At 38.2% G+C, this 17,238-nt stretch overlaps 4 protein-coding genes across 4 annotated transcripts; 3 read left to right on the top strand and 1 right to left on the bottom strand.

The window, feature by feature from the left end:
• Positions 1–7,117: 7,117 nt before the first annotated feature.
• Positions 7,118–8,180, bottom strand: LOC126374661 (DBF4-type zinc finger-containing protein 2 homolog). Its single transcript, XM_050021356.1, has 3 exons — positions 7,839–8,180; positions 7,448–7,756; positions 7,118–7,249 (listed from the first exon to the last, which is right to left on the bottom strand). Exons 1-3 carry the CDS (start codon positions 8,178–8,180, stop codon positions 7,202–7,204), a joined length of 699 nt encoding a protein of 232 aa, XP_049877313.1. The 3' UTR covers positions 7,118–7,201.
• A 263-nt stretch (positions 8,181–8,443) lies between these two features.
• On the top strand, positions 8,444–9,335 carry LOC126374684 (sperm mitochondrial-associated cysteine-rich protein-like). Its single transcript, XM_050021403.1, has 2 exons — positions 8,444–8,813; positions 9,000–9,335. Exons 1-2 carry the CDS (start codon positions 8,580–8,582, stop codon positions 9,189–9,191), a joined length of 426 nt encoding a protein of 141 aa, XP_049877360.1. The 5' UTR covers positions 8,444–8,579; the 3' UTR covers positions 9,192–9,335.
• Positions 9,336–9,857: 522 nt separating this feature from the next.
• LOC126374694 (sperm mitochondrial-associated cysteine-rich protein-like) lies at positions 9,858–10,674 on the top strand. The gene is made up of 2 exons (XM_050021412.1): positions 9,858–10,145; positions 10,424–10,674. The coding sequence occupies exons 1-2, from the start codon at positions 9,970–9,972 to the stop codon at positions 10,617–10,619; spliced, it is 372 nt and encodes a 123-aa protein (XP_049877369.1). The 5' UTR covers positions 9,858–9,969; the 3' UTR covers positions 10,620–10,674.
• Positions 10,675–11,244: 570 nt separating this feature from the next.
• On the top strand, positions 11,245–16,610 carry LOC126374650 (uncharacterized). Its single transcript, XM_050021341.1, has 6 exons — positions 11,245–11,447; positions 12,812–12,851; positions 13,560–13,930; positions 14,036–14,250; positions 14,564–14,756; positions 15,748–16,610. Exons 1-6 carry the CDS (start codon positions 11,411–11,413, stop codon positions 15,963–15,965), a joined length of 1,074 nt encoding a protein of 357 aa, XP_049877298.1. The 5' UTR covers positions 11,245–11,410; the 3' UTR covers positions 15,966–16,610.
• The last annotated feature ends 628 nt before the right edge of the window (positions 16,611–17,238 follow it).

Genomic DNA, 17,238 nt, shown 5'->3' with positions numbered 1-17,238 from the left:
CCCAAAACTATATTTGAAAATCGTAGATAATCCTATATAGTCCTTGCATGAAGTCTCCAGGGACAGAATGTACCAGACAGGGTGCCAATATAGACTGGTCGAGTAACGCAGCAGTAATTTCCTTAGTGACATAGGCAGCATAGTTAGTTAGCATCCTCCGTAACAACTGAAAAAGAAAACTCTTTTACAACTGCGATCCACTTACGATATAATATATACAGGGTGGCCCAGAAGTTCAGGTTCAAAATGAAAAATTAGAAAGAGGGGCTCATTAGCTACCAGAAACACCCCCATGTATGTTCAGAAATTATTTACGGTTTAGGAGATATGACCCATTTTGTACCTTTTTCTAGATTTTCTACCTTACTTCAGAAATAATCATTTTGTCGCTATCCCTTTCTTAATAATTAATTTATTTTACTTCACAACTATGCCTAAGTCTGTGTAGCGCTCAATCAATTATAAATCAAAGTGAAATCAAAGATAAAAAAAAAGTTATCGGAAGTCAAAGTGAGAATTCGACCAAAATTGTTACAGTTGTTAAAACTTCGCCGAAGAATAATAAACACATGAGATTGTTATGGACCCTGAAAGTATTTCTAAAAACTGCTCCATTTAATAGGCTTTTAGAAACATTAAAAAAAAGTACCCTTAATACCGGCAAAAAACTAAGTAATTAGCCCTCAAAGATTGCAAGACAGACAGATTTGAAGGAAAATTTGACATTCTCATACAATGTAGCTGCTACTTTCTAACGTTGTTAAAGGTGCTCAAAGACACATTTTCAAGACAGACACTGTTGGTGATTCATACTATTGGATACTATGAATCACCAACAGTGTTTGGGGATAACTTTTTCCTTGAAATCTATGTACCTTCATTAAAATACGAATACCAAAAGTGACTGCAAGTTTTGTCTTCGGATTGTTGCTATGTCTACCCTGTTAGCGATTATAAGCGTGATTTTTATTTACTTTTAATTGAAAATGTGTCTTTGAGCACCTTTAACAACGTTAGAAAGTAGCAGTTACATTGTATGAGAATGTCAAATTTTCCTTCAAATCTGTCTGTCTTGCAATCTTTGAGGGCTAATTACTTAGTTTTTTGCCCGTATTAAGGGTACTTTTTTTTAATGTTTCTAAAAGTCTATTAAATGGAGAAGTTTTTTAGAAATACTTTCAGTGTCTATGACAATCTCATGTGTTTATTATTCTTCGGCGAAGTTTTAACAACTGTAACAATTTTGGTCGAATTCTCACTTTGACTTCCGATAACTTTTTTTTTATCTTTGATTTCACTTTGATTTATAATTGATTGAGCGCTACACAGACTTAGGCATAGTTGTGAAGTAAAATAAATTAATTATTAAGAAAGGGATAGCGACAAAATGATTATTTCTGAAGTAAGGTAGAAAATCTAGAAAAAGGTACAAAATGGGTCATATCTCCTAAACCGTAAATAATTGCTGAACATACATGGGGGTGTTTCTGGTAGCTAATGAGCCCCTCTTTCTAATTTTTCATTTTGAACCTGAACTTCTGGGCCACCCTGTATATATACAATACACATACGTAATGTTTTAAAAAATGAAGCAAGCATCACCGCTATAGTAAGATAATTCTGTCTCAACCAGATTCTGTTGTTCAATGTAACTAATTACTCAAAGTTTACCATTGATGTATATTATGTTACTATAGTAGTTTTACAGTAGAACGGAAGTAAGTAGATCTCTGTAGGTATTATACAAAAATATGAAAGGCCTGAAAAGTTTCACTCCAATTCTTTTAAAATAAAATTCATAGATGTCACAAAATTAACTGTCAGAAAATTTTAAACACACTCCATTATACAGCATTTTTGCTGAAATACTAATAAAAAAATCAAAAGTGTTATAAATTTAATAAATCAATATGTGCAGCCCCGTACTACATTTACCGAGCAATAAGGAGCCTCCACAATACTACCCTTGTATTCCAGTTGCCGTAAGTAACATTTTAGCTACACTATCAGAAAGAAGCACTCTGATTATGCCACTGCTGGGCAAAGGAACATTACCTTCGCAATGAGGTTCCCTGCTGGTGTGCGCAGAGTAGGATCTAAGATTTTCCACAGCCTTTTTCTTTATTTCTCATTTTTCACGATCGAAATAATTGAATGTGATATTGTTAAATGTGTAGCGTCCGAAATGCTTGCCTTGCGGTATGGACCCGGTAACCTTGAGGCGACCTCTGATTGTCCACGACAGCACGTTCGACTACCGCCCAACAAGTTGGCCGGGGATGCTCCTCAACAACCAAGACAAGAAGATTCGCTATCAACTTATAAACTTTGAACGGCCGGTATGTTTTTATAGTTTGTACAAACAAAATATATATCTTTTATTTTTATTCTGAATACGAGGAGAAGCTATTAAAACGAAGCGTGCATTGATTAAAGAATAAATTTATTTTCAGGCACAATCACATTATGCTCGGTGTGCACCTTCCTATAACTAACAATAGTGGTTTGAAAAAAGTAAGACCCTTGAATTTTCCCATTATTTTTTTCATTGAAATCTCTTTGCATACATGTACTTCTTACCAGTATAATGGCAGAAAAACTTGACATATTTAAGAAATAAGTAAGTCAATAATAATTTTTCGTTTTTGAAAATAGAATGTCATGTTGAAACAATAATTCCTAGACAATCAATTCAGATGACAGTAAAGTGACTAAACCAATACTTACTTTTGAATTTGAATCAAAATTATCCGAGTTAAATTATTAAGAAATCCCAATCATTTTCAGAAAAACAGTAAAAATGTGTGACAGAATGAGAATATGTGGACAAATACAATCAATAATGTCAGCAATACAGTGAGTATTAGCAATATTTTTATTGGTTTGCATCATCATGGGGCTCGATCACGACTGTGTGTATGGTTCGAAACTGGAGCGGCATGGACCGATGCAAGCTAATAAAAAAATATTGCCTTATCCTCCATAATCTGGAGTCATCCGTGCAGCAGTATATTCCAGTCATGCCTATACATACACATACCTGCAGGCTTCGCCATACTTATTCTATATTCTAGTGAAACAGTTTGCAGAAGACTAGTTTCCTTTTCCTTCCTTCGGGTTTTTCCGTATGTCTAAAGATAAAAGATTTTAATTGTGTATAAATTTAGGTACAGTTATAAAAAATAATAGTTGGTTGTAGTTGAAATTACGTTTCACTAAATTTTGCCTTTGCAGGCATATACACATTTCACACAGGCAGTGTTTTTTCAGGGGAGGATGTGGGGGATGTCGGCCTTGCTGCCACTCCTGCTGTAAATCGTGCTGCGGCGGCGGCGGTGGCTCGTTCGTCACAGTTTACAGTCAAGTAGCAAATATCCAGTGAAGCAACACGACGCGCTTCAACGCAAGCTCTTGCGTTTGTAGCTTCCATCTGTTGCTATTAACACCATACATACACAAACTCACATCCGTATTTCGTGGGTAGAGCCACAAATAATCAGAAGACAACTTGCATCCACTTTTGATACGGAATCCTAAATGGTGGTGTTTAGCCTATTGCCTTTATAGTGGTACATCATGTCTGTTTTGCAGCTCGACTCATTTGCTTTTTTATTTCAGCATATGAGCAAATCACAGATTATTTATTTATTTATTTATTTTATTTTATTTTGTTTGGGGAGCTTACAGCTTAATTCACACAATGTTACACTTAGTAGTAAATAAAGGCCAATTACAAGCTACCACAAATAACAGTATTATACAGTTGAATATTGATTTCCAAATAACATTCGAATACTATCCAACTATTTACTCTTTCTTCTGTTGTATCTTCTATTTCTATTTGTTACTTTTGTATAAATATAATCAATTAGTAATATTTTTCTTCCTACAGATGCTGTAGTAGCGATAGGCCAACCGCCGCGGCCAATCCTGGCTTTCGACCAAGCTTTAATAGAAATTGGATGTCGACATTGAAGCATTTTATTTTTGACACAAAATTGTGAATCGTTAAGTGAAAGAAGGTGAAAAGTACTGTGAAGTTTGTGAAAATCCATTGGCTTGTTCCGTCCTATTTATATAATTTAAAGTGTCAATAAAAAATGTTAATTATTATTATAGTTTTGCTTTTCTCAGTCATCTACGTCCAATTTCGAATGTTTCCGACTTCATGTTTCCATCATCGGATATTTATGCTCAAGGTTGAAAGAAAACATTGTTAGGAAACCCAAATAATACCCGACAAATGTTTTCGGAGACATGTAACTTGTATTTGGCCAGTTTGGGTTACCCTTCGGGTTGGGTTGGACAGACCAAATCGGGGGCATGTCAACATAATCGTGAACATCAGAATGACTGCCCAAAATGACAGATCAGCTTTAAAATATTACTAACATTCAATACCTATTGTATAGATATTTTCTACCTAATTAATAAATAAGAAAATTAATTTAAAAAATGGCCAGTCATTCTGATGTCTGAATGACCACCCACATTTAGAATCTCCACCAAAAGGCTCCGAAATGTAATTTCGCCTATACACAAATTTAGTACCTATCAGTACCTACCTAAAAAAATATTTTTTTTAGATTTTTAAAACAACAAATAAAAAAATATGAGCAAAAAAGTTTTAACGAAAATGTTAATTGTTCAGCTTTTTTTCCCCGGCTATACAGGTTGTGAGAAGCTGCAATAGCAGGCAGGCAGATGAGACGTTCGTTATGTAAAAATGACGATTGAAAGTGTAACTATGTTATCTATTTAATAAAGATGTTTTTGAATTTGAGTTTACTCGAAGCTTACTCCAGCACCACCCGTTTGAAATTAATAACTCAGTAGGTCCGTGTTGCTCTATGCTCAGTACACACATAGTCCAATCTTCATCCAGTCTGATAGACAGTCCGATCGACCCAATAATGCTCTGATCGACCTGAAATGTATGATCTATGACGAGTAGCTACTGTTGGCTTTATGTATGATGTTATGTGCGTAGAGCAACATAGACCTCTGAAATTATGTGAGTGTATAGTTCTACGGAGATTTGGGGCGGCGGGAAGTATACTTAATCCCGTCATAATACTGGAAATTAATGTGATGGACCATAGCATAACAATATTCAATTGGCTGATCACTATTGTCACTACTGGGTTCATCAATTATTTATCATAGAATTGAAACTGCAAGTTATTTTTCTTTTTACTTATTGTAGGTTAGCCTCAGGCAGCATTTACTACTTTGTTGGGAACACTGAGGGCTGCCTGAGGGGGCCCAGTTAGGCGCAAACCTTATTACGAGTACTTGTGTCTTGTACTTATCCCAATCTTCTTCTATCGTGTGGGTTGTGAGGTGGAGTACCAACCTCATCAACCCTGGTGTCAGGGTTACTATTGAGCCGCCAAAGGCCCCCGACATAGCTCATGTAACGACTACTTACTTGCATCAGTAAATAGTATGGTTACTATTTACTGATACTATTTACTGGACCAAAGGCTTAAAACATGCTTTCCAAAGCACGGATCATCTTACTTTTTGACAATCAGGTGATCAGCTTGTAAAGTCCTGACCAAACTAGGGACCACAAAGTAATTTTTGTGATATGTCCCCACTTTTTTTTTATTATTTATTATTACTGGGAATCGAACCCCGGATCTCCGGATCGTGAGCCCAACGCTCAACCACTGGATCGCGGACGTCGTTCCTATCCCAATAGAGATTACGGAGTGACTATGTACTTGACAAAAGTTATTTAGTTGCCAACTGTCCTACAAACCAACTAGTTCATAGGCCATCGCGATTTCTCAGCAAAATCTTGTGCACCTGGCAGTCAATATAAAAACACGTGCATTCACGCGGCACCTCATTTCATCGTTCACACTCCATACCACAACTGCCGCGTTTAGGCAACAATTCAGTAAAATTTTCCGTGTGTTGAAGAAATAAGTACAAGATGAGTGGGTGCTCTGTTCCTGTCTGCAGTCCCTGTCCTAGTCCGTGTGCACCGAGTTGTGGCCCGTGTGGACCCCTTGGGGGCTTCTGCTGCAACAACAACATCCAGCCTCCAACCAAATGTTGCCCAGTGAACCCCTGCATCAACATCTACAGCTGCCACACGCAAGTTTTGTAATCGAAGAAACAAGCCACAGAAGCAGATCCAGAAACTAAAAAACAATTTTGTTAAACGTCAAATGAAGCATAAAGTGTGAAAATCTAATAAATTATGGAAATGTTATTTAATTGTATTATCTTTGGTATCTATCTCATTTACATAATAACCAAGCAAAATCCAGATCTATTGACAGATATATTTTGTGAAATCGGGTCTATAAATCCCGATACCAGGTTCTCTACTAGTAGGCATATATACCACTGGTATATACCAGTAGGGTCTTGGAACAGGTAGCTAAAGTATTACGACGATAATTAAAAATTTGAAATGTGAATCAAGTAGTTGACGCTTTGCGTTGTTGAAATAGCGTAATGAGAAAGCAGTCTATAGAATGTTGCCAATTTATAAACACATTAAGTACCAAAGTATTTATTTAACAAGTAACTTGAAGAAATCCTGCGGTATTAAAAAAAAAACAGTGCAAGCCCCCTGGATTTCGAATACCATCTGGTTTTCCTGAGGGAAATCTAGAAGGTTACAGCAATGGGTCAACCCACCGGGACCACGGGTAAAGGCTGTATTATCAGCCAATAGATATGGATTTTGGACTCAGTCTCATTTCATCGTTCATTCAAACCCCATCGATGTAGAAATAAATACGTGCAATTTTGTGGATTATTGGCTCCAACATAGCATCCAGCTCCTGCTGTGCCTCGTTGTGAACATAGCGGTGGAAACACTGTAGTGCAGTGATACAAAAAACAAACGCGGATCCAAGTTTCACAAACATTTTCGTTTATCCTCAATGTTTGTTTTTAGTGTGTAAAAGTCTTATTTAATTCCAGGTAAGTAAAAACGAATTAGGATAGATAGGAATGTTTCGATTATCCCTTACGTTAATTAGATGAACGCACTCTACATTTTTATTTTCTTCAGTCGCATAATGTACCTTTTTACACATTTTACGCTGCATACCTCTTATATTATTTGAATTCAACACAAAAATAATAAGTTATCTTTATTTCAAATAATAAAATATTTCCAAACGGCACATTATTTGACATTCACAACCTCGGCAGGGCAATTTTGCAATCTTCGCTACCGTAGAGGCACAGGTACGTGGTAGCAGCATCCAGATTGAGGGCCCTGTTGATTATTAAAGCAATATTAATAGAGAGCAAAACTAGAAGGCAAAGACTGTGTGCTTATAACTGCGAAAATGTCGGAAATCCAACGGAATAAAGTATGTAGTAAGCCAGGTAGAAAGTCCTATTAAATTCATTGAACAAAAAATAATTGCACTACTGTTAGAAAAACACTAAGTATTTCGTCAAACCAACTAACCTGTCGGACGTAGTTAGTGCAGGTGTACCGAACGTTTGGATTTCTTCGCACGACGCTTTCGGCGGGTAATCCTGACGGTCTGTTGGCAAACACGCTGTCATGTACTATGAGCGGCCTGCGTCTCGTCACCGGGTCCATGCCGTCGCAGAATGGGCACGAGCTGCGGCACACGGGCAGGCAGGGGTACGGCGCAGGCGGGGCGCGCGGGCATATCGGACGCTGCTTCGGGATAATCGGGGGCGGGCACTGCGGGTTGCAGCAAGGCAACACCGGTTGGTAGCACGGCGAAGGTTCCGGGCACGGGCACACCTGTTGAGAAATATATTCACTTTGTGATTGCATAACATAAACAGCGGGTGACTAAGTTTGTTGAAATATGTTTATAACGTACTGGCGGAGGATCGCAGGGCTCCGGAGGGTGGCAGCACGGCAGCGCCGGCGGGCAGCACACGGGACACGGCGGCGGCGGCGGCAGGGGCTCACAAGGGGGCGCGCGGCGTGGTTTGCAGCACGGCAGCTCCGGGACTATTGGCGGTACCAGGTCCGGTATGCAAGGCGCCGGGCACTGTCGGAACACGGGGCAGCAGCGGCACGGCGGGCATGGCGTGCACGGCACCGGCGGCGGGCAGCACGGCTGGCAGCATGGCGGCGGCGGCGGGCACGTGTGCCAGCACGGACCCGTCCCGCATGGGATTATTGCCGGACAAGTGGGACAAAATGTACAAGCACACATTTTCTTATATCAGCTTCTTTAACTTATTAATAAATATATTATACACTTTTTATCTGATTTTTCATAAATTTTCTTTAATAAACTTGATAATTTTGTTAATTTTTCCTTATATTTTTAGAAAATATTTAAATTTTATAAAATATGATTTTTCATTTCGTCATTTTTGGCAAGTGATTAAATTAAAACATTATTTTATTAATGACTTTTTGTTTTCTGCCAGTCACAAACGAGGCTTTTCCCGTTCTTTTTGCTAGCAATGAAAATAAAATAACCAGTTACAAAAATGACCAAAGGCTTTGAAAGAAAAATATTAAAAACAAAATTTCTTGTGTCAATCTAAAAAATCTAAGTTGGTTAAAATTTTATAGTAAATTTTATAAAAAAAATAAAAATCCGAAAATGAGTGCTCCTTTCTACAGTTTCGATCCTTGTGTGTGCAGTGGGGCTCCTTGCGGGGCGTGTTACCCCTACACGACGAAGCCGTGCGTGGCGTCCCGGAATTGCCTGACGCCGTGCTCCGTGTGTCCAGGCGGTGGCTGCTCGCCGTGCCCCGCGCCGGTCCGGCCGTGCCCCTGTCCGCCCCCGCCTTGCCCCGTCCTGCCCTGCTTGCCGCCTTGCCCTCCATGTGACAAGGTCTACAAATTGTACTTGAAGTTTTCTTTTGATGATGCACTCTTCACCGTATGCTATCAGTGATATCGACCACTGGTCGAAATCTTACCCTGAAGACGTCATCACCAGGGTCAAAGTGACATCTAAACAATACCATCATCTCACCTTGTCATACTCCATTACAAAAACAAACTTGTTTTTCCACAGCCAGCAAACCCGATCGCTTGCAAGCAGCCACTGTGCGACTCAGTGGCGATACCATGTTGTCGGCCGAACAGATGCAAGCCATGCCCGTGTTACTGCTGCACGGAGCCAGGAGTCTGTCTGCCGAAACGCTGCAGCTTCCCCGGGACGCCCGTGTGCGGCGGCTGCTGCGGACCCTGCATGCCGGTGTGGTAGACGGGCATCCGGGAAATGTGCCGTCTCGTGCAAGTCAATAAAGTTTGGACGTTACTCTGGTCTTTTTATTTGGACGTCAACGTACGACATATGTGTAATAATTGTCACTATTGCATACCTACGATAGTTTAGGGTGAGGTTTCAAGATGCCACAATAGTGCTTATTTGATATTGCACTATCTGTAAAAAAATAAGGCCAAAGTGGGAAAGAGGAAGCTACCACGAAGCATTGTTTAGTTTTTAGTTTACTATGGAGCAGGCAGAGAACCAATGCAACCCGTGTACCCTTCTTCGCCGGAGGTCCGTGTTGACCTATAATTAACATGTAATTACAGTACTTACCTACATACTTATAAGGTAGAATAGCGATGACCTTACAACTGGCCAACATAGAGCAACACGGACCTCCGCGGACCGATGGCCAAGTAAAAGCTGAATTCTTCTTCTATATGACGCTCTTTTAAATTATCTGTCAATTCTGTCATGTCAGTCATGATAGGGATTTTATAGAGAAAATATTATTAAATTTTTAATAAAAAAATATAAAATAACAAATAAAGAAAATTCCTATAAAAATTGGAAAATAGGAGAAATAGTGAAGTTACCGCACAAAAATAGTAAGTTAATAATAGAAAACGGAATATGCAACGGCAACATACGCGACGGTAATGATTACAAACCTGGTATTTTTGTTTTGTATTTTTCATTAACAAGTTATGTTTTGTTACAGAATAATTACCAGGGCATCATAACACATCACAGGTGACGGTATACAAGCATGTCGGTGTTCCCGCGAGGTTACGAGTGCTGCCGCCCTATGCCAAGATATGGGGTCGTACGGGGCGAATGGAGCATCTACCACAAGAGACCCCCTTGTGGCCAGCCACGACCACAACCCTTCCAAAGAGAATGCACTCCCTGTTGCTTCGGACCTTCCAACGCACCATGCGAAAGGTAAGTATCTAAATACATCCTTACCTACCTATTATCAACTTCCTAATTAGACAAATCAAAATATTTTTCCCAAATCCAATGTTTATATTGGCTTCGTGTTAGAAGTATGAAGAGATTGACTGGTGTGCTAACTATTAATAAATCCACCTGAAAGATTCCGATAGCCTCCTATTTTCGGCCGCTTAGTCATTTCGCTTCAGCAAAGAAGATTATCTTGATTGATAACATGCATAATATGCATAGTGAGGTAAACATTAAAGTGTACTCCTCGTTTCTAGGCCATGCTGCTACGACTACCCTTGCAAGGCGCATTGCTTCAACCACGGGGCCTGCACACGGCCCAGCGGTCGATATGCTCGCACTGTTTGGTATCCTGGTGAATGTTGTCCTTGCGTGCCTCCTTGCCAAGCATTCACCTGCCCGAACCCACCCTACCATCCCTGCTGTTACCACACGTGCAACAAACACGTCTAAAAGTAAATATTGCATTGAGAACCGCATCGTTCCAAATTCTAAAGCGAACAAATTCACTGCGGACTTCGAAATGGAGAATGATAGTGTGATGTTCGTGTTTGTGCAATATTGCAAGTTGTTTGTAACGTGTCACCTGTGCTGTCTAATAAAAGTTGAATCATTTGAAATGTTTTCTTTCTCTTACAAACCTGGGGGGTTAAGAAAGCCACATTGAAGCGATTTATCGAAGAAAGCAATATTGCCATTTGACATTTGTTGCATTTGTTAACATTGCGCACTTTTATATGCGCAAATGTCAATTTGCAATATTGCTTTTTAGGGGTTAATTGCTTCGATGTGGCCTTTTTACCGACTTCAAAAAAGGAGGAGGTTCTCAATTCGACCGTATATTTTTTTTTAATCCCCTGGTCTGATACCACTAAAAGTTAAACAAACTGCAACCAATTTGTTAATGCCCTTCTATAGAGCAAACAACGAAACAATTACAGAATCCAGACTTCCTAAGTATACACCTTTCCAACATAAACGCGTAATTGTATAACCTGTTATTATTATAATATAAACATACCTACGTTATTCTGGCAACGGCTTGGCTCCTCCCACGTCCTAGACTAGACTACACTACACAGTTTCCGATTAGTATTTTTCGCGCGCTTTTCGCGGCCAGTACCTTGTTAAATTTAAATCAAAATTTTTACTTCCTATTCTTTTGTAACTTTTATTGATTATTTTATTATAACAAATTATAATAATTTAGTAGACATCACAGTGTTACGAATGGTTTCCTCAAGATGTTCCTTTGTGCCTCTGTAGTTTTTGTTTTGATTGGTAAGTGTCTTTGTAATATTAAAAACATCACAGAATACACCTTGAAACTCATTTATTGTTAAAATAAATAATATATTATCTAAATAATGCTTTACCTAAATCTTTTAGCAATAATATTTTTTTATTAATTTACTTAGGTAGGTAAGAAGTAAAAAGTTTCGTGTAGTCTACGAACATTCTTACAATATAACAATTTAAATTATGAAACCTGAGCAAAACACGCAAAGCGTTAATTAATACCACAACCAACAGAAATAATAACGATTAACACCGTCAAATAAATAGATAAGTACATTCAAAGCACATGGAATAATAAGGCGCATATTAATATAGGTTCCTGACACTAAGTACCTACACATTGAATTTTAATAACAACAGACCCCAGCCCACACGTGAAATAACAAAAACTTAAAGAGAGCAAAGCAAACATGCCCATAGTTCCACTTTTATGCATCATCATTATTTTTAAAATAAAATGATGTCATTTATAAGTTCTGCAGTAGTAATAGAGTATTTAAAATATCATTATCATACTCGGAAACGTTAAATGTAATTTCAATGTAAATCTAAGAGATTTGAATGCTGCGAGTGATATTATTTACAGCTTTTGCGGCTACCAATGCTATTGTTTATTGGCGCAATGAAACAGCGATGCAATATGCATTGGTATCTGCAAAGCTGATTACTTTTGATCCTGCAATTTATAGTACAAGTTTATTTACAATGTTGCTACCGGTCTAACACTTGAAGAAGCAGTCTGTTATTGACCAGAGACTTTGAAATTGACCATCGAGTTATGGCTCCGTCTAATCCGTTCCGTTTGATGGGTATAACACGTTGCGGCGTGAGTTTAAATGTTGTGGTATGAGTTGATAAAAAGAGGTTCACATAATGGAATAGAAATACCAAGACAAAGGCACGAAGCATTGAAATCTTGCCACATTAAAACTATTACGGTAATGGGAACAAAGTAGAGGATGACATCCATTAATCATAAGCTATATTGTAGATAATAGGTATCGGTGTCAGCTGTATGTACTACGAAGAATGTGTACACATACAGAACACTAGTCTCATCATCATCAGTCCATATTGAAACAGTGTGGGCTGGTTTCCTACGCGTCAAGTATAGGGATTGCTTATGTGGATTAAGTTACTAGAGAATAGGATTTACTTTTATATTTCCTTGCGTTTTATTTTTGTTTTTCTGTATTTTTAATATTGGGGTGGGCCGAAATAATCTGTTATATTCACTTACGGAATGATCAAAACATTTCTACAAAATGTATTTGATGACAGTGGTGCAAGCGACATAATTTAGTTTTATAGAGGAAGTGAGTGTTAAATTATTATAAACATTTCAGGAACAGTTGCAGCTCGCGAGCCGGACATAGATATCAATAGGTGAGTGGGTGCGCGTAGTTTGGCACACACCAGACACGAGTTTGCAACACATTGACATTCACATGCAAACTGTAACCGACACTTTCAGCATTTCTCTAAATAACATTAACTGAAGGACGCTTCCACTGTTGTAGGTACGCTCTAAGACTGCAGATAGTGTCGACAAGTACGGTCGCGAGCATTAATATGTATACACTTTGGTCCCATATCACATTAACTTTTTTGACAAATTGCACTGTAAATCTCACTAAATGTCAAATATGTTAGTGCGACAGAGTCCTAAAGTGGGTACATTATATTGCTCATGACTGTACCTCATAGGTTAAGTTTATTTACTGTCTAACTTGTATACGATCAAATATTTATAGCACCTTTAATAATAAATTCTCACAATATCAAGGACACATGAATGGTTTTACTTCAGCGTCAAGTCAGTCTTAAATTTTTTAACACTTCATAACAGTTTATTTTACCTATCTTAACAATCTAGCGCATAGATAAATGGCTATGAAACATTTCAAACAACGGGGTACACCAACCGAAATAGCAGTTTCTGCGTCATTCCTCGCATATTTCAATATCCAATATAAGTATTTTACGAGCTTTCGTGTTTTCAAAATCAACAGCAACGTTGGTAAATATTTAGGTTTATAGGTGCAGTGGTGCAGATTGATTCCAACCGTATCTTACCCGTTTGTTTACTTACAGAATACGGTTATTACGGGAGGAAACGGCTACGAGTTTGAATAGTTCGCACGAGAGGCGTTCTATATCTGAAGCGTATCAATTCAGAACAAATGATTATGACGATCATAGCAGCGGGCACTTCGGGCCACCACCGTCACTACGGCTACATATACCGAAGTTCCAACCAAAAACTACGAAGGCACCAATCAAAGTGCATCAGCCACGCGAAGACCCGCGCGTCTTCTACCAGTCTGCTTCTTATATTAAAGAAGTTAATGGGCAGGACATGAATAACGAAATAACTTACATTTACCCTGGACGAGAAGTAATAAGAGCTAACGAAGTCAGTCCAAGATCTATGCCTATTCGACAGCATAATATAAAGAATGACGGTTTGTATTCATACATAAATAATGAAATGTTATTTATTCCTTTCGAATTCTTTGGTTCGAGTAAATCATGAAATATTTTTATAATGTTTCTACCTTTTCTTTCAGGTCACAATCTCTGCATTAGATGTCCTCACGATAGGACTTTAGTAGCTAGAGCTGGCTCCAATAGAGTTTTACTCCAGAATCCTCGCTTATTCAGCTGTTCTGGTCATAAAGCGTCGAGAAATGTGCGATATGTTCATATGTACGGACCGAAATTCGGCTCTCTTGTGGAACAGGGTTCTCATATGATTGTAGGTAGAATCATGTATAAAAACAAAGTAAGTATTTGATTGTCGTAGTTGTTTATTTTCAATTATGTTAGGAAGAGAATGGTGGAATCTGGGCGGCAATGTTCTTTTTTTTTTGAAAAGGCGAAGCTAAGACCGAAATGTTTAGAGAGAGGAGCAATTCAAATATCATTGAGGAATTATTCATCATAAATCTATCATAATGTAAACAATGGAAGACTTTCTTTATTGAGTTTTTGAATCCGTACCTAAATAGGACGTAGGTACTGCTATAAAGGTTTTAAGTATTTTCGTTTCTAGTACCTTATATTTATAATATTTAAGTAATATTTTTTTCTTGTAGAACATCCAGTTGTGTAAAATGCAAGTCCATGTAGTTGTACAGGGTTGCGTTACACCGAAGTATTTGACAGAGCACTGCAAAGACCGCAACTGTAACTTCACATGCCGTGATCCGAAGTTAGAGTTGTATGGACAATCGTCTCTGGCTTGTGGACCTGATATGAAGTGGACTGGAGAACTTCCTATTTGCCGAGGTTTGTATTGCTACACTAACACTACTATTAAAAATATAGTCAAATATTTACTTGTGTAGCTAGTATATACTATCACCATCAATATTTCTAATCTGTTAAACTTCATCTTATGTTATTGTTTTATGTTGGTTGGCATGCAAGAGCATCGAAGAGGCGATAACTTTCTGATATCACTGAAAAATTAAGTTATTATCATGCTTACAAAAATTCAACATCAATTCCTATAAATACTTATAAAAACGATATACTACCTACCTAACATAATCTACCTCGATGATGATAATATCATAATTATTATAAATGCAACACATTATGTATCTACCTATTTTGAGCAATATGCTATTAACTTTATTTATCTATTTAGAGAAACATTTTTACCTAGTTTTTTTATTCCCCGTTGGGGGATGTAGGCCTCGAATAACAGATTTCCACTCCTCGCGAGCTTTTGCAGCTTCTGTAGCTTGCTCCCATGACGTGTCGAGAGTTTACTACTGCGCTAACGGAACATTAGTCTGTAAACTCTAATTTATCTCTAATGCTTCTAGTTCACTGCTGGGGCTTCTAGTTCTAATTATCAGATTACCTAATAACTAAGTAGGTAGGTACCTACTTACCTACAGCAAACAAACACATATTTTTTATCATTTTCACCTACTTTTTTGCTTGTTTTAGCTTGATTATGTTACCTCTAAAATTATAGTCTGCTAATAGTGAAAAAGAAGAGTTAGGTGGTTAAAATGTCTTACTATCACAATACGTCATACATATCCTAACAGATACAGTTCAATACGAAAGCTTTATTGCACTTAAACAGAACATAGTGACAAGCGAAATACTACACACCTATCGTGATCTTTAAAGAAAGGTCTCTCACAGTCCCAGCCTTATTATTGTTACTTACGTTCCGGTAAAATATTAATTAATTTAACGCTATCTTTCACGAACTCATAGTTTAGTACCTACATATTTGACAATAATTATGAATTTTCAGTTCGTACCTGGTGCAAGCCGCCGCCGCCTCCAGAGCATGGCAGATTAAGCTGTAAAGGGGCGATGGCAGACTCCGGCGCAGGTCTGGTGGAGGGGGCGAAGTGCCGTGTGCGCTGCGCAGCCGGCTGGCGTTGGCACCCTCGCTCTGTAGCCGTGTGCCGCCGCGGCGCGTGGACCACTGCGCTGACTTGCCAGAAAACTAATAAATCTCGATTATAGTATAGTAGAGATAATTATTAATTATACTATCTAAGAAAAGAGTGGCTAATTCACAACGCGGTTCCAGGTACATAACCTCATGTAGGATCGTTTTGTGTGGCACAGGCATCCGATAAGCGTTGAAGGTGGAACATCTACCTTTTCAGGCTACTGGTAGGTAAGTACGGGAGCAACGTCTCACTGTCCTACACTGAAATACTTAAATATTTTTCAAACCTTTGAGAGTGACTACAGATACACGTACCTTGATATAAATAAAAAAGACTTTAATAAATATTAGAATACTGTTTTAAGTAGGTACTTAGTAAGTACCTATTTAATACAAAGTTATATAAGTACTTAGTCTTTTGTTTTCTAAACAATAACCAAAGTTTGCTATTTTTTTTCAGTGTAGGTACCTACCTACATGCAGGACTGAGAATTTGCTAGAAATAAATATATAGTGAATTTGTTTATTGTTATACCTATATACCTAAGTAAAATTGAATCTTTAATTTTATACTTACTTTGGAACATCAAATGCTATGTTTAACAAAAGCTATTAAAATAGTAGATAGATAATGGATAGAATAACTGAATACTTATAAGTATATGTATACTAAACTAATAAAATTGGTATTTATTTGTTATTACCTACGTTATCTACGTATGTTTTTTATTTTACCTACCTACCCCTTGTAATGTTTTACAAGATTTTATTACTTCCATCATGACGGCTGACTTCGATAGGCAAAGGCAAAAAAAAAAAGGCAAAAGGCATAAAAGGTAAAAAAGGTAAAGGTATAAGGTGTAAAGGCATAGGTACGCGCGGTGTAGCCAGTTCCAGGTCATATTTCCCTTAGTTATGTGGTGTATATCAGGATGGCGGGTGTATTACTCACCCCGATACCGACCCCGCCGGCGTGGTCGACGATTTCCCTCATTCAGCGCTTATCGCTATCGACCCACTAGGGTCGATTAATTCTTTCAAATATTTTTCCTCTCAGACGACGCCCTGAGCCGAGGTTCGCGACCAACTGGGCACCCTCAGGCCTGTTGTCTTAAACGTTGTACCGGGTGAGAGCCTTCAGCGCTCCCCATTTGTCCGGCCAAGTAGTTAATGCCATCTGCGGCAAATCTACAATAAGTCACGTCAAAAAAAAAGGGTGTATTTCTCAGATTAGCCTAAATATATTGCAGTTATTTGGTACCTTTTGTGTACTTTTACGTACCTCACCTGAAAATCTGTGTAGGTACCTACGTCCATACAATGATATTTTAAATATTAGGTACA

The sequence above is a fragment of the Pectinophora gossypiella genome, chromosome 2 (genome assembly GCF_024362695.1).
Source record: "Pectinophora gossypiella chromosome 2, ilPecGoss1.1, whole genome shotgun sequence".
Taxonomy (NCBI): Eukaryota; Metazoa; Arthropoda; class Insecta; order Lepidoptera; family Gelechiidae; genus Pectinophora; species Pectinophora gossypiella.
Note: the sequence above shows the minus strand (reverse complement) of the source record. Positions and strands in the feature narration are given on the sequence as shown.

Bases quoted from the DNA above. Each gene is read 5' to 3' on its own strand.
- LOC126374650 (XM_050021341.1), top strand. From the start codon at position 11,411: ATGTTCCTTTGTGCCTCTGTAGTTTTTGTTTTGATTG. The intron at 13,931-14,035 runs GTTTGTATTCAT...CTTTTCTTTCAG, and splicing joins GCATAATATAAAGAATGACG to GTCACAATCTCTGCATTAGA. The intron at 14,251-14,563 runs GTAAGTATTTGA...TTTTTCTTGTAG, and splicing joins GAATCATGTATAAAAACAAA to AACATCCAGTTGTGTAAAAT.
- LOC126374694 (XM_050021412.1), top strand. From the start codon at position 9,970: ATGTCGGTGTTCCCGCGAGGTTACGAGTGCTGCCGCCCTATGCCAAGA. The intron at 10,146-10,423 runs GTAAGTATCTAA...CCTCGTTTCTAG, and splicing joins TCCAACGCACCATGCGAAAG to GCCATGCTGCTACGACTACC.
- LOC126374661 (XM_050021356.1), bottom strand. From the start codon at position 8,180: ATGTGTGCTTGTACATTTTGTCCCACTTGTCCGGCAATAATCCCATGC. The intron at 7,757-7,838 runs GTACGTTATAAA...ATTTCTCAACAG, and splicing joins AGCCCTGCGATCCTCCGCCA to GTGTGCCCGTGCCCGGAACC. The intron at 7,250-7,447 runs GTTAGTTGGTTT...AATAATCAACAG, and splicing joins GCACTAACTACGTCCGACAG to GGCCCTCAATCTGGATGCTG.
- LOC126374684 (XM_050021403.1), top strand. From the start codon at position 8,580: ATGAGTGCTCCTTTCTACAGTTTCGATCCTTGTGTGTGCAGTGGGGCT. The intron at 8,814-8,999 runs GTCTACAAATTG...GTTTTTCCACAG, and splicing joins CTTGCCCTCCATGTGACAAG to CCAGCAAACCCGATCGCTTG.